This window comes from Crocodylus porosus, unplaced genomic scaffold (assembly GCF_001723895.1).
Source record: "Crocodylus porosus isolate Cpor-Errol unplaced genomic scaffold, CroPor_comp1, whole genome shotgun sequence".
In the NCBI taxonomy this organism is placed as follows: Eukaryota; Metazoa; Chordata; order Crocodylia; family Crocodylidae; genus Crocodylus; species Crocodylus porosus.
This window is the reverse complement of record NW_017728916.1, coordinates 27,120,661-27,135,853: the sequence shown is the minus strand read 5'-3', so window position 1 is coordinate 27,135,853 and position 15,193 is coordinate 27,120,661. Positions and strand designations below refer to the sequence as shown.

The window sequence follows — 15,193 nt, the reverse complement described above, 5'->3', positions numbered from 1 at the left end:
CTGCAGCTGTGGGCTGGGGGTGGTGCTGGACTTTTTCCAGTAGGGGAATTGGCCTGGGACTGCACTTGGGGAGGAGGGGGGCTATGGCCAGGCTGACTGTAGCTCCTCCCCTATAGCTCCCCTCTCAGTGCCTTCACCCACCCCGAGCATGGCCCCAGCCTAACGCCTGCTCTGGGAAGAGCCTGGTGCCGCCCTCGCCCTTTGCACAGATCTGTGGGGCATGCCCCCTATACCTCCCCCAGGGGTGTATGCAGCAACTGGAGCTGCCCCACCCCCGCACCCCATGGATGAGCCACCTGCTACATCCTCACTCAGCCCCACTCCTTCTCACCACAGGCCTCAATCTGTCTCCTCCCCTTCTTCATAGCCTTACTGGCCAGATGCTGCTCTCTAAGCTGCCAGGCTGCATATCAGCAATCAGATTAGTATCAGCTGATGTGGCTGGTCATTAATCAGCTGTCAGTATCAGCCACAGAAATCTTTATCATGCACACCTATATGTGAATCCAGGTGTTCTGCTTCCACTTCCCAGAGAATTCTGTCCATTCTTCCCCATCCCCTTCTAGTAACGATCCTGTGGAGAATCTGTAGGCTGATACTTACCAGGACCTGTATGCTGGCTAAATTCTAATGCTTAAGTGGACTTTTAAATTGGATTAGAGCCAAATTTACTCTTGTGTGGGTTGCTCTTACTGTCACTAATGCAAGTATGTTTTATATCTTCTCTAGGAAGAACAGAAGCTTATCCAGAAATCGTGTTCTTAGGAACAGGCTCTGCAGTCCCAATGAAAACTCGGAATGTTAGCTCCACCTTGATAAATACCAGGTGAATTTCTTCTCAAGAAACATGCAGAAATTGGAGGAGGAGGTCACTTGGGTTTTCTGGAAGTTACACTAGAGAGAGGCCAGTGTGTAAAGTACTAGCCAATTGCCTGTCAAGAATGACAGGGGGGAGGGGCTGGGATGGATTACCACCACCCAACGTCCCATGCTGGTGCTGCTGTTCTGCCTCTTGCAGGGAGCAGGGTGGGGGAACTGAGGTCAGCTCCCCCACCCTCCATCCAGTCCTCAGCGCAGCTTTGGTATCATGGCGGCTCTCCCCCATGCTTGGAGCAATTTGATTGATTGGCTGTTTCCATCAGCCAGTCAGAGTGCAAATAAAGCAAGACGGATGGACAGGCAGGCTTAGGCTTTTATAATATTGGAATAGAAGTACTATTTCAGAGTACTTAAACCATTTCCAGCCTCCCTTTGGAAGTTTATTAAGAGTTTCTTTCTGCATGGCATCATTTGTTTCCTCACATTGACAGCCTCACTGCAGAGAACAAGAACTAAATGAACTATAAAACTGAACTGTTTTTGATTTTAGCTCCTCTGTTTTTTTCCTGAAGAGAGATGGCATATGGGGCAGAAGTGCTGTGAGTCTGCTGACTCTTACCGCATGGTCTGGAACACTTGCCCTTTCTGAACTGAAATGTCAGACAGAGTTCATCCGTTTCTCATTGGCTCCTGCCAAAAACACACCTGTTCTTTCTCTTGGCAGCTCTACCCAATCCCTGCTCTTGGACTGTGGAGAAGGAACATTTGGCCAGCTCTGCCGCCATTATGGAGAGGAGATTGACAGTGTCCTTTGTAACATAGAAGCTGTATTTGTGTCTCATTTACATGCTGACCATCATACGGTGAGTTTTTTGCAAGAAAATTTTGCCCAAGTTATTGTGTGGTGTGTGTGTGCATGTTACTATTGCAGCAGCAGCTTATGTCAGGTTCTCTGAAGTTTGCTCCTTGTTTCCTTCTGTCTAAGGTGTCTTTTCCTTTGTTGTTGTTTTTTGTAACTGTTCCAATGCTTGCAGCCAGTATGTTGCCTTGCTGTGCCACTGAGAATTGTGATCGTCATTTTTTCAGATGTTAATTTTTACCATCTAGTGGTATTGGACTGTCCTATTGCAGTACTTGCTGCCACTGTTTCTGGTGCTGTTTAGAGACTTCAGTTGTGACTAGAGGTAGTATCCACACTCTTTATAGCTTGGAATTTGCTTGTACAAAAAGCTTCAACCTACTGACAGGCTAACTTGCTTTACTGTGGGTGTAATACTGTGCCCAGATTTATCCAAATCCAAAATGACTTCAACACCCCCCCCCCATATAATTAATTCCATAATTCATGGAAAATTTATAACAACTTATAAAATCGAATTATAGGAGAGGGTCATCTCTCTGGCGCACTGACCTCCCCACCTCAACTGCCAAACAGCCTGTTTCAAATACCAGACCAAACACCTGGTCTTGAAATCATACATTTTGTATCACTAGTGGGCTTACTTTTAATAAATAACCTCCCTGACCAATGTACTGGTTTATGACTGTAGCCCACTCTTACCCACAGGGCCTCAGTTAGCCTGCTTTCACAATTCCATGGGCCTCATTTAGCCTTACTTCAGTAACTGGGCAGGGAACTCCTGTCACAGGTTTCCCTTGTTGCTCTGCTCTCTCTCCTGCTTACTCAATCGGGGACAGTTCAGGTTTCACCGCAACGTTGATTAGTGCCTGTGAAATCAGCTCTGTGTTACGGCAGCCTTTTCATGTGAGTTTATTACATATTGATGGTTTTGTCAGATATTTACTCTGAACCCTCTCTTCTAGGGCTTGTTGAAAATTCTACTAGAGAGACATCAAGCTTTTGTAAGTACTGCTGATATTTAAAGTGTCAGGCCAAGCTCAGAATAGTGCTTTGTGGGATAGAGCTTGTACCTTATTCTCCCCATGCTGAGTTTTGCTCTCTATCTGACTTATGAAACTCTTCTTTACTGATTGGCTTTTTCAGGCATCCCTGGGCCAATCATCCAGGCCGCTGTTGCTGATTGCTCCCATACAGCTCATGACGTGGCTGAGCCAGTACCATGACCACTGCCAACACATTCTTGGTCATTTCAAGTGAGTGTATTCCTGGCTAATTACAGGTAGTGGGAAGTACTCTAAATACACTCATTCATCTTTGTCAGAAAAAATTGTTGCCTCCCCACACGGCAGCATGATCCGAATATGGGCCATGTGCTGCTTTTATTTTTCTGATTAACATAGATGGTCAGAGAAAAATGTAATAGAACAATATCTCCCAAAGCAAAAACTGAAAGACAGGCTAACCAAATATCCTGCTTTGAATGTAAATGAGCTTCTCACTTATCCTGAACATGCTCAGGCTTTGGAGATCTGTTTTGCACTGAGGCTGGGTAAAGGATTGCTAGTTAAGGAACTGCGACATGCTAGTAAAGTACTTGGAGTAGTTGCTTGGGTGCTTCTTGATCTGTAATCTTGCTTTTCACAGTTTTATGGTACATGCCTGGGTTACCAGAACATATGTGCGCACCCAAGGTAGCCGTGTATAAGCAAAGACCACTAATGACTTCACAGATGCGAATGTGTGTCTTGGCCCTTCTGTTCAATACTACAAAGGCAGAAGGAAGTGATGCTTGCTGCACAGCTTGGCATTGTTTGAGGTCCTGAACAGGCTGGTAGATTTCTACCTGAAGTGCTCTAATCTCTTCACCTAGATTAGAGTTTCTGCCTCAGCCTTAGGGAGGAGGGCTTGGAAAACCAGAAAACTAGAGTAAACCAACACACCAGTGGTGTCATTAAAGAGTTTGAGTCATGTTCTTGGCAGTACCTTCTGGTTAGCCCCTGCCTCTTGCAGATCCTCTGTTCCCTCTGTCTCCCATTCATACAATTATCTGAGCCTTAGACTAACCTACTGCTACTACAGTTGCTCTAGTGGTCCTCAGTTAACAGTACCTGTTCTCAGGTGTGTGGTGTTAGGCCAGTTGTATGTAGCCTTAGACACTAAACTACAAGGAAAGCAGAAGAAGAAAAAAATCCTAGAATCCTGGCTTCTTTTTTTTTGAGGGATCAGTGACATGGGTGGTCAAGAGAACTTCTTGCCAAGAGTCTCTCTTATTTAAAAGGGTTTGGGGGTCCCATCTCACTTTTAGTAGAGGCACTCTAAAGCAGAAGGTGTTGCATGGGGCAAGGCAGATACTGGACTACTGATTTGGTAGGCTACTGCATTCTCCTAACGTAGTAGAGGGTGCACGGACTCTTCTCTGTCTCTCTCTTGCGTGTGTGTGTGTGTGTGTGTATTGTAATCTGGAAAGGGGAAGATGTTGTTTATTATTACTGAATGCTGAGGTGTCTAGCATGGCACCTCAATCTAGCAAATAGTCTCCTGGAGAGTTTGGTGTGAAATAAGATAATGGTGGGCTTGGTACCACCATTCAGGCAAGGTGGGGAGGGGTAGGACAAGACAGAAAAGAATTCCTGAAAGATCAGTTTGAGGTTGGAGAAAAAGTCAAGTTCTTTCCAGAAAGTACTCTTAGGGCATGAAGTAGAACAGGAAAGTTGTAAATAAAGGCAGAGATGGCAGAAGCTGTTTTTAAGGCACTTAGGGGATTTGAAGAATGACACATGAGGATTTTCAGTCTGAGGTTAGAAAGGCAAAATGTGAATTGCCCCAGCAAGTACCTGGTAAATGAGTTGCTCCTCAGGAAACCTTGCTTCACTATAGATATGCTTCTCCCTCATTGGAATGCATTGTTTTGCTGACATTGGACAGTTTTTATTTCAGTTTGTACTTCATAAGCATCTTCTCCTTTTTTTTATTTTTACAGTATGATTCCTGCCGGTTTACTGGTTGAAGGTTGTAAAGTTGAAAAACCTAAACTTAAAGCACTTATTAGTTCCCTGCTAGAGAAATACGGCTTTGCAGAGGTAAGCTGACCAACCTCCAGGGTACAGGGGCAAACGGAGCTGGGGAGATTTATGGTTGATAACACTTGTGGTCTCATTCAGTTTCAGACTTGTAAGGTTCGTCACTGTAGAAATGCCTTTGCTTGTTCAATGATCCACAATTCTGGCTGGAAAATAGTCTATTCTGGTGACACGATGCCCTGCGAGGCTTTAGTCAAAATGGGTGAGTAAAATGCATTGGGAGTAAAAGTGAGCTAGAGTTTCTTTGCAAGAGGTATTTAGGCTATTACTAAAAGACGCTGATAAACCTTCTCCAATCTACTTCAGCTAACTTCAGTATTACTTATGCCTGAGTGGCCTTGGGAGGAGTTGTGTGCTCCAAAAAGAGGCTGTCAAACTGAATACATACACTTGTTGTTTGTGAACTAGTGAGTTCTACTACTTTTGTAGCAAATGCGAAATACATTTGCTAAGTGACTTAACATGAATTCTTTAACAGATCACTTTGTGATATGGTCTCTCTTTTTGTGGATTTACTGCTGGAAATATAGAGAGGTGAGGTATGAATGTCCCCTAATGAGCACGATGGGTGTACACTTAGTGAAGAATCCTGTTCTTTGCAACTCACGTGGAGTTCTGCAGCAAGAATACTAAATGTATGGTCTTACACAGGGAAAGATGCTACACTGTTAATCCATGAAGCAACATTGGAAGATGGCTTGGAAGTGGAAGCGATAGAGAAGATGCACAGGTAGAGTACCTCTGGGGGATTATTGCATATAAGGCTACTTGCTTCCAGAAAGGAGATTCTGGCACAGGGAAGCTATTCAGAAATTTTCACCTTGAGATGTATAGAGTTATTACTCTAAAGATAGAATCGCTCTGAGTGGAAGTGAGGCTCCTAGATACAACTCCTAGACTTGGGATTGAGCTAAGGAATTGGATCATTTACCTTTCTGTCCTTGTGTGTGCTCAGGCTCAGCACTGTCCAAGGCTAGTTCAAGGCTGACTTGAGGTTTGAGAAACAGTGTTATAAGATGCTGAGTCTTGTCTGTGGAATAGGCTGTTACCCCTCTGCTTTCAGCACTCTGTTAATTATGTTGAGTTGTTGTGGTTCCTTTGCAGCACAACTTCCCAGGCAATAGAGAGTGGAATGAAGATGAATGCCAAATTCATTGTATTAAATCATTTCAGCCAACGGTATGCCAAAATTCCACTATTCAGTGAAGACTTCACTGAGAAGGTTGGAATTGCATTTGACCACATGCAGGTAAGTTAGGAGCTTTTGAGGCAGGTTTTCAAGAGATCTTGCGTCTGTTCTATGTAGTGGGACCTCTTGAGTACTAGATTGTCTTGAGTACTTTGCTATATTAATGATATGTGTTTTTGCCTTAAATAATAGACCTAAAAAAAAAAAAAAAAGCTTTCTGAATAAAGTAAGTGCATTTTCCTGGTAGCTTTTATGTGGAGACAAGAATCTTCCTCAGATAGGCATGTGCTGTTTGTTGGATGATGAGAGTAAGGTTTTCACTAAACTGCAGTAAATATGTTCAGGCAAATTTGACAGTTTAGAAGGTGCCTGGAGGAAGTTTTTCTGCGTCTGCTCTTACAGAATCGTAGGTGTGATGGAGGATGGTCTGGAAGGGATGTTGGGAGGTGACTAGTGTATTCCAACCACCTACACAATGCAGGATAATCCCAGCCAAGTTCTTGTTTAACCTGCTTTTAAATTTCCTCTGTTGGAGATTCTACAGGCTCTTTGTTTAACCAGAAAGTTCTATCTGACATCCAAACCAAATTTTTTCTTTTGCAATTTAAGGCCATTTATTTCTTATCCTGTCCCCTGTGTCCACAAAAGTTGATTACCAGCCATTTTGTAACAACCCTGTTTGAATTTTTGTGCTGTTGCCGGTCATGAAGTAGCAAACCTAGGTGAGCTGATGTGGTAAGAATAGGTTTGATAGTAAAGGACCTGAAATTTTGCAAGGGCTATCTTGTGCTTAGTGGAACACACCACCTTTTTGGTGACAGCAGTATTAGACTGAGTACCTCCTTTTGTTCTGGTTCTGCCCCCATTTCTGTACAGCTGCCCTCTGTATACCAGGCTGGCAACAACTTTACAGCAAGTAATGTTTTGTCCAGTTACATTGGCATAAAAGCCAAGTGGAGGAATGTGGAAAGATAACACTTTTCTCTGTCACTTGAACAGTAAGGACTAAAAAGTCACATTCTGGTGGCTGCTAATGGAAACTAAAATAGACCCATAAGAAGGTGATGCTGAAACTGGGTGAAATGCAGACAGCAAAAGTCTTAGCCCAAGCATTTGTTTGTTTTCATTATTGCACATGCTGCTAATAATATGTTCAGGAATAATGAAAACTGATTGGGATATACTGTTTGAGATCCAACTGAGTAGAAGTTAGAGGTGCACTGATATCGGATCAGCACTGATAATGGGAAAATTAACATTATTGTCAACTGGTTTTTTTTGGCTGATAATGTCACTGATAAATGTTGTGTGCCGGTGCATAGCCGCAACATGCATGCGGCCAGGAATGCAGCTGGGCACGGTGAGAAGGAGTGAGGCAGGGGCAGGCGCTGCCCAGCCAGGGTGGTGAATGGGTCCCTGAGATGTGATGTGGGATGGAGCTGCAGGTGGCTCCCCCTTAATGCCAACCCTGCTCAGGGCACTCTGCTCTGCTGTCTTTTCTTGGGAGCCCTGCATTGCAGGGTGGGCAGGGGATGTGTGGAGTGCGCTGTTAGGGCTGTTGCTGGGAGAGGTTTGTGGGGGCCAATGCCCCCCCAAAATTCCTCATAGCCACCCCTCCCTATGTTGCCACTGCTGCCTGCCCTGCGCAGCTGAGTCTGTCCTGCCCCAGGCCCTCCCACGCCATGGGGGCTTTGGTTTGCCCCGCCTTCCCTGACTTACTGGCAGGATACTGCTCTCCATGTTGCCCAGCTGCATTCCTGTAAATCAGTTATCAGATCCATACTGTCCGTTTTTTTTGTTTTGTTTTTGTTTTTTTTATTATGGCTGGTTAATAATCTGCTATTGGTATAGGTTAAGAAAATCTTTATTGGTACACCTAGTAGAAGTGTATCAGGGCTATCTTATTTTCTAACAGTGACTTTTTACAGAAATGTCCCCTTTTTGTTTTGTTTTTCTTTTGTTTCTGTTCTTGGGGGTGTTTTTTCCTCCCCCATCTGTTTAATTTTTTTTTAGTATAGTTGCTCATTAGCAGTTGGTACCTCCTAAAGCAGTAGTCTGCAACCTTTTTAAGTAGGAGATCACTTTTGGAATTTTAAAAGCAACCCAAGATCTAGCTCCCCCTCCTCCCCCCCCGCCCCCGCCCCTGGACACACATCAGGTAAGTCTGTGGGGAGGGAAGGTGGGGGCTGATTTTGAGGCAGAGGAAGAAAAAATTATTTGGGGGCATGGAAAGTCTGTGGGGGGAGGGGAAAGGGCCATGGTGGGGAGGCAGGGCAGATTGAGGCCCCAGCTCCCTTCCCCCAGCCCTCCCTGCAACGGCAGTGAGGGAGGGAGTGGGGCTGGAGCAGGGGCAGATCCTGCAGTGCCGGGGCAGGGTGGGACGGAGCTGCGAGCATCTCGTCCAGGGGGTGCGGGGATGCGGGTCATGCACCCCAGCAGGGCATGGGAGTGTGGGGGCACGTACACGTGGGATGGGGTGGGCCAGGCTGCAGCTGCAGGCTCGGGCTGGGCTGTTCCCAGTAGGGAGGCTTGTCCATGCTATGCTTGGGCTGGGCAGTGGTGGTGCTGAGAGTGGAGCTATGTGGGGGGCTGCAGCCACCTGAAAATTTGCTGTAGCTCCCAATCCCTGCTCCCAACGCTGCTGCCACCTTTCCCAAGCACAAAGTGGACCAGCCTGGCACAGCTGCCCCACCCTGCCCTGTGCAGATCCCGGGCATATGGCCTCTGTGCTTTTGGGGAGAGGGGGAATGGGCAGACGGAGGGGAAGGCTGCGTCAGGCTGTTCCCAACAGAGGCTGGCTTGTGATATGCTCCCGGGGCAGATGGTGGCAGCGGGGGTTGGAGGACCTACAGTGAATTTTTGGGTGGCTGCAGCACCCCTGTAGCCCCGCTGCCAGCGCCGCTGCTGCCTGCCCAAGCACAGTGCAGGCCAGCCTACCTGCTGGGAACAGCCGCAACTGCAGCCTGCCCTGCATGCAGATCTGGGGGCATGTGCCTCCCTCTCCTCATGCCCTCCTAATGAGCAGCTTGTGGCTCCATCCCACCCTGCCCCAGCTACAGGGCCTGCCCCTATTCCAGCCCCATTGTCTTCCTCACTGCTGCTGTAGCTGCCCCTGTTGCTTTGTGTTTGGTGGGGTATGTGCCCCCCTCAATCTGTGTGGCAGAGGTGGCTGCCATTGTGGACTGGGCTTTGCCCCTGAGCCTCACTGCAGCTGCCTGGGAGCAGCTGGATGCCATGTGCATCCCGCCACTGGGCTGAGCCATGCCCACGTGGTGAGGGTGCAGCAGGGTTCAAGGCGCATTGGCAGCTGCCTCCGCATCCAGCCAGAGTACCAGAGATTGAAGTTGTTTATATTACAGTAGCAACTATATTACAATAAAAGCTGCCAGCTGAGGTCCTAGCCCCATTGGACATGTCCAGATGAGTGTGCACGTGCCTCTTGCAGCATCCCAGACCAGTTTGAGACACTGGAAGAGGCATGCTATGAACGAAGAAGTATTTCCAGTGCTGTATATTCGAAGTGCAAGCTCAGAACTTGATACCTGGAGATTAAGGTATCAAAAAATACCCCAGTGGGGGAAAAGTAGGGTGGGAGCTAACTGGGAAGCTGGTCCTCCACCGGCGCGCTGGTTTCTGGCCTGGAAACATGCACAGACAAGGGAGAAGACGGCAGCCTCACAGTCTCCCCGCACCTTTCCAGCCAGAGCCTCCTTACTGGTCAAGTACAGAGCCCATTTGGCCAGAGTCAGGAGGAGGTTGCCCATGAGATCCCAGAACTTGGTGGGGCTGAAGATGGGGTGACCAAAAACAAAAAGGTGGGGGGGTGAAATTCATCCAGAACCTCGAAGTTCATGTGTGCCAGGGTTTCCCTCTGCCTGCAGAAGGGGCCCCCAGAAGCTCCTGAGCTGCTTGTCAGGGTAGGTTTTATACTGCTGGGGCCAGCACAGGGGCTGGCCCCAGGCTCTAGCTCCCCCTGGCTGCAAATCCGGAAGGAGCTGGGCAGGGTTATTTTGCTCCAAGTGGCACAACTTGCCTCATACCAAAGCGCATGCCCAGGCACGTGCACTAAGGCAAAAATCCCCAGCTTAAATTTGTGCTGCTCCTGTTTGAGCTGTTGTAAGTGCACGTGTCTGCATGTGTAGATGCTCTCATTGTGTCTGTCTGTTAGGCATCATGTCTCGTTTTGCACACCCCAAAAAGCCTGCGGTCAGATAGGACAAGGCAGGAAAATGACTCTAGAGCATAGATGTTGTTGCTGTGAAATGCATGAGATAGATACGTTAACATGTGGCTCGATACATTTCAGATACGTTTTAGTGACTTTCCAACTATTCCTAAACTGATGTGGCCTCTGAAAGCTCTGTTTGCTGGTGACATCGTAGAGATGGAGGACCGGAAAGAGAAACGGGAATATCGTCTGTTAAAAGAGGGGCTGGAACTGCTTGATGGCAAGAACCAAGCCAACAACTCTGTCCCACCTAAAAAGAAACGAGAAAATACAGAGAACTATCAGGCAGTGTCAAGCAAGAAGATTAAAACGACAAACTAAGCAAAGCATCATATGACTTGTCAAGAGAGGCTTTGCACATCATGTGTTCTTGTTTTTCTCCTGAATTTGTAATGTGCAGCACTGGAGACTTCAGAAATGGGTATAGCTGACAGGACACTGGACTAGTGGAGACACCATTTGATGTGTAGTTTGGGGTTCCCTATAGGCTGGAATTACCAAGCAAGCATAAGACGGACAGTGAATAAAACATGGAATCCTTGTTCCGCCTGCCAGGGTTTCTTTTTTGGGGGGTTTTTTTAGTGGCCTTTTTCACTTTAAAGTGGTTTTATTTATTTTTGTTGTTAAATTGAAAGCTATTGATGATATAATAGCAATTGTGATGTAGAAAATAAAGTCTGTGAAACCCCCAGGGGGCTGTGGATTCTCCAGAGTTGGAAAAGCTATATTTTGTCTAGATCAGAATGAGAAGAGAGAATTTCACAAGAAAATGGGGCCCAATTTAATTTGCAGCAATTGTATGGGCTCACTGGGGTTTAATGCAGGAATTGTTAAAGCAGGGGTGTCAAATATCTAGCCCACAGAAGTGCTCTGTCCAGCCCACGAGCCCCTGGCAAACTACCAGAAGCTGGGGAGTGAGGCTTCCTGCAAAAATTGTTGTCCCTGAGTCCTGATTGGCATAGCCCGTAGTGGCAAGAGGACAGGGGGCTTGATCCTTCACCACTGCTGGACCTGTGTGCTTGTCCTACCTTCTCTGCCATGTGCCCTGCTGTCATTCTGGGCCTGAGCTAGAGCCACTGCCTGCACCTGGATGGATCTGTCGTGGCACATGAGATAAGTTTGACACCCGTGCTTTGAATTAATTTTTGTAGTGTTCACCTTTACAACTTGTGTTGTCTTACTGAATTCCAAAAGTATACCCTCAGAATCTGAACAAATGGGTGACTAATGCTCTTGCAGGCATGGTCTTTCTCTAGACGTAATCTGGACCAAATGCACTGTGAATGATTGACACCCTGATGTTAGGTGAGGTTTACCCCCTTGGATGAAAAACATGGTGTGCAGGCCAGACCTGGCCCACATTGGCACTCCATCTGGCCTACTGGGCTACCAGTGGATGAGAGTGGTGATGGGGTTGGTCAGCAGTGGGCGCAGCTTACTGCAGAATCTGGGGCCCTAGTAGATGAGACCATTGGCAACAGGGTGGCGAGCATAGTTTGTGGCCATGTAGCTCTTGCTTACTCCACTATCACTTGCAATGCCTCTACCATGGCAAAGGCCCACACAGCTTCCCACAGCTGCCTGTTGTATTACAGCCCCTTTGTGAAGACCAGAAATCTCACTTTTGCTGGAGCTGTATTTAGTGCCTTATGATGTGTGTCACATCAAGGAAAAAATCTTTCCTGCCATAAAATCAAGGTTACTTTATTAGTGCAAATAAAGTAGGCAACAAAGCTAGAACCTGATTCTCTACTGCACCAGAATGTAGAGTCAAAGTGCTGAACTTCACTGCTAAACTTGCAGTGCTGGTGCCTCCTGGTTGGAATGTGCTCAAAGGAATTCAAATTAGTTGTGTTCAAGTCCTGAATGAAGGTGATGGGGAAAGTGGGATAACAAATGAAGATAGCTGAGGGTGTAGCTGCAGTTCTGATGTCTGAGACTTTTCTGATGTCTGCGAAGTCCCAATAATCAGGCAAGTTGTAACTACATGTACATTTGGGCAAACCCAGGGTGTTTAGCTTTCTGGTTTAATTCAAAGTTTATTTTTAGTTATGACAAGTTGTCTAAAGGGTTTGTTTGAGAACTCAAAATGTGGGAAACTTGCATGTAGTCTGATCTGGAGTAACTGCTGTTTTTTCTATGTTCAAGGAGAAGCTTAGCCAAGACAGTTTACTCCTTTATGAAATTATTTTTTAAATTACATAGCTTAGTTTCCACTAGATGGTGGAGAAAAGAGCAGACACTTAACTGTAAAAGTGATAGTGTCTCATCAATGCAGGCAAAGAGGCTGTCTCAGTCTCATCAGCTTCTCAGGGTGTGGATCCATTCACCAGATCAGCTGGGTGCAGCAGCAGTTATTTGAATGATTTCTCAAGTCTTTGAAGCATGCGTTGTTAGCTGCTTCCTTCTTTTATGCCCTTTAGTTTGGTATCTTCTAAGCATTCTTACAGTTGTGTAAATCAAGAGAAAAAACCAAATGGTAATTAACAGGAAAATCCTGTTAATCAAACTGTTCATTATTGGTTTTCAGAAAGTCCCAATTTTGATTGAATTACCTTCCTCAGTAAAAGGAGGTTATCAATTCCTACTGAGTTAGAACATATCAAGAAATTGATTAACAATTAGGAAAAACAGCTTTTGTGGAGTTGTCCCTAGAAGATCAAAGGAACCACTGAGGCAAAACAAGTGAATCAGGAGGTGATGCCTATCAAAACCCTTAGGAAGAATGTCTATTCCTGCTTGTAACAGGGGCCCTTCCCAGGGCCAGCTAGAAGTTGGCCTGCCCACCTGTTTCTGGCTTAACTGCTTGCCTCTCTAGCCTGTCATGCCTTGATGGAAAACGATTAAGATATTACACAGGGGGGAGGCTGTCCACTTCCTGCCCCGATGCCAGAGGGTGTTATCTGCAGCTCTGGAGCCTCCCCTACACTGCAGCCCATTCCTTGCAGATGGTATCTAAGTTCTTGATGTCTCTGGCCCCACACTGGACCCCATAACCCTCCAGTCTGGACCCCAGCTGGATCCCTCCTATCAGGTGGCATACTCTGCCCTCATTCTGGGCTGTCTAGCTCCCTGCACTCTTCCCCCTCTCAGGTGTGGCCCCCCCTGGGACCTTTGGCCACACAGGCCCTGGCCTCACCTCAAAGGCCAGCCAGAACCCCCAAGCCCTTTGCTCTGGGTGTCACTTGCAGTCAGTCCCTAGGTCTTTTGACCCTTCTGGCCCTGGCCCTAGCATTGACCAGTTGAGGGTGCCTCAAGTCGGGCTTCTGAGCATCTAGCCCACTCTCACATGGGTCTACTTTCCTGGCCCTACTATGGGGTTATTCACACGGTTGTGGGAACTGGGGTTATTAAGGCACCCTGACCCACCTTTCACCAGCATGGTAACTGGCCTGGCATTTCCTGGGGGCTCCACACCACTAGGAGCCTCACCAGGCCACCCATCCCTGGCAGGGTGTAGTTTTAGGTCATGCTCAGGACCATCCTAGTCATCCCTATGAGCTCTTGTCTTTGCCTCCTAGCTGATCCTGAGCCTTGGCTTTGCCAGCTGATGTTTCACAGCTGCCAGCTGGAAACTCCTGTTTCACCTTATACAGGTTTCCCTTGATTTTATGCTGCATATGTTCCCAGAGAACAGCACATAAATTGAATTTGCATAAAGCAAACCTACTTTACAACGTAACAAGTAGGAATGGGTTGGGACTAGGGAAGGGGTGGAAGGGGGGTGCTGCTCCCAGGGGGGCACAAGGCAGCAAAGCAGAGGGCACAAAGCGGCACTCACCCCAGCCTCAGCAGCTGGCGCTAGCTGCCTGCAGACTGGGCTGCACTACACTCTGCACATCTTCACTTACCTCTGCTCCTGGTCTGTCCTGTGCCCTGGTGCAGGCAGCTGGTGTCAGATGCTCCCGGGGCTGCTGCAGCTGGGGCTGGGGCAAGTGCTATGCCCTGTGCCACCTGAGCCTTTGCTTATCTGCACTCACCCCAGCCCGTGCAGGAGCAGCCAACATCAGCTGCCTGCATCATGGCAAGGCACAGCCCAGGAGCTGGGGTGAGCACAGTGCAGCCCAGCAGCTGCAGCCAGCTTGTGTTGGCTGCTCTTGGGGCTGCTGCAGCTGGTGCTGGGGTGAGTGGGGCCATGGCCCTTTCCCTTCCCCGCACAGACTTACCTGCTTATTTAGTTTCATAAGGTCTAGCTGTAAACTTGCATCCTCTTGCTTTATGCACTTGTCATCAATATTTTGAATTTTAGTATTTGTGAGTAGGCCCAGCTTGGCTTCAGTTATAGGTGTTTAATGGATTATAGCAGAATAATTCTTAGACTGCTGTAGGAGCAGAGTCTGCGGGAGCACGGAAAGAATAGCCACAGTTGAACAACAGTGGTAGGCCAACAATTTGGTAGCCACTCTCCTCAACAGACACTTTTTACCTTACCCTGCTTGGTTTTCTGCTTTGTTTTCTGCTCCTTGCCATTGTGCTGCCTGTCCTCTAGCACAGAAAGGCTGTCTATACTACATAGGGCATGCGTGCTGCAGCCTGGCTGCCCCAGGCCTCACACTAGGACTCACCTGTAACTGTATTGCGTTTCCCTGCAAATGTAGGAAAGCCTTTTTGTACATGTTATCCAACCTGGCATTTGATCACAGAAGTGGGACTGCTTTTTCCTGGTGGAAGGATTGCCCTTGTGTTGGTTTTAAACATGAGCATCCAACTTCAGAAATAAGCAGTGTGACAATTTGTCATCACTTCCTTTCTGCTTTAACTGTACCTGTCCCAATAAACTTGACTTTCCTGTTTCACCTGTGCACCGAGGGCCTGGATTATATAATCTACTCTTTTCTCGCTGTGTAGAGCAGTCATGCCCTGGGCAGCTCTGATCTTGGGCCAGAGCCTACTTTTTGCCACTTGTTACTTTTATGGCAGGGGTTTCAACCTTTTTAAACAAGTGTACCCCTTCTGCCTCAAAACTTCAGCTCATGTACCGCTTCATATTTTTTTTCTCGGTTTTAAGGGGCAGG

General features: G+C 47.2%; 1 protein-coding gene across 1 annotated transcript in view; it reads left to right on the top strand.

The window, feature by feature from the left end:
• ELAC2 (elaC ribonuclease Z 2) overlaps window positions 1-10,886 on the top strand; it is a 32,919-nt gene extending 22,033 nt beyond the window's left edge. The window contains exons 16-24 of the mRNA XM_019536512.1: window positions 730-826; window positions 1,544-1,682; window positions 2,644-2,682; window positions 2,825-2,934; window positions 4,662-4,761; window positions 4,843-4,963; window positions 5,413-5,491; window positions 5,866-6,010; window positions 10,257-10,886. Of these exons, the coding sequence (XP_019392057.1) occupies window positions 730-826; window positions 1,544-1,682; window positions 2,644-2,682; window positions 2,825-2,934; window positions 4,662-4,761; window positions 4,843-4,963; window positions 5,413-5,491; window positions 5,866-6,010; window positions 10,257-10,499 (1,073 nt within the window). The 3' untranslated portion in view covers window positions 10,500-10,886. The remainder of the gene's footprint in view (window positions 1-729; window positions 827-1,543; window positions 1,683-2,643; window positions 2,683-2,824; window positions 2,935-4,661; window positions 4,762-4,842; window positions 4,964-5,412; window positions 5,492-5,865; window positions 6,011-10,256) is intronic.
• The last annotated feature ends 4,307 nt before the right edge of the window (window positions 10,887-15,193 follow it).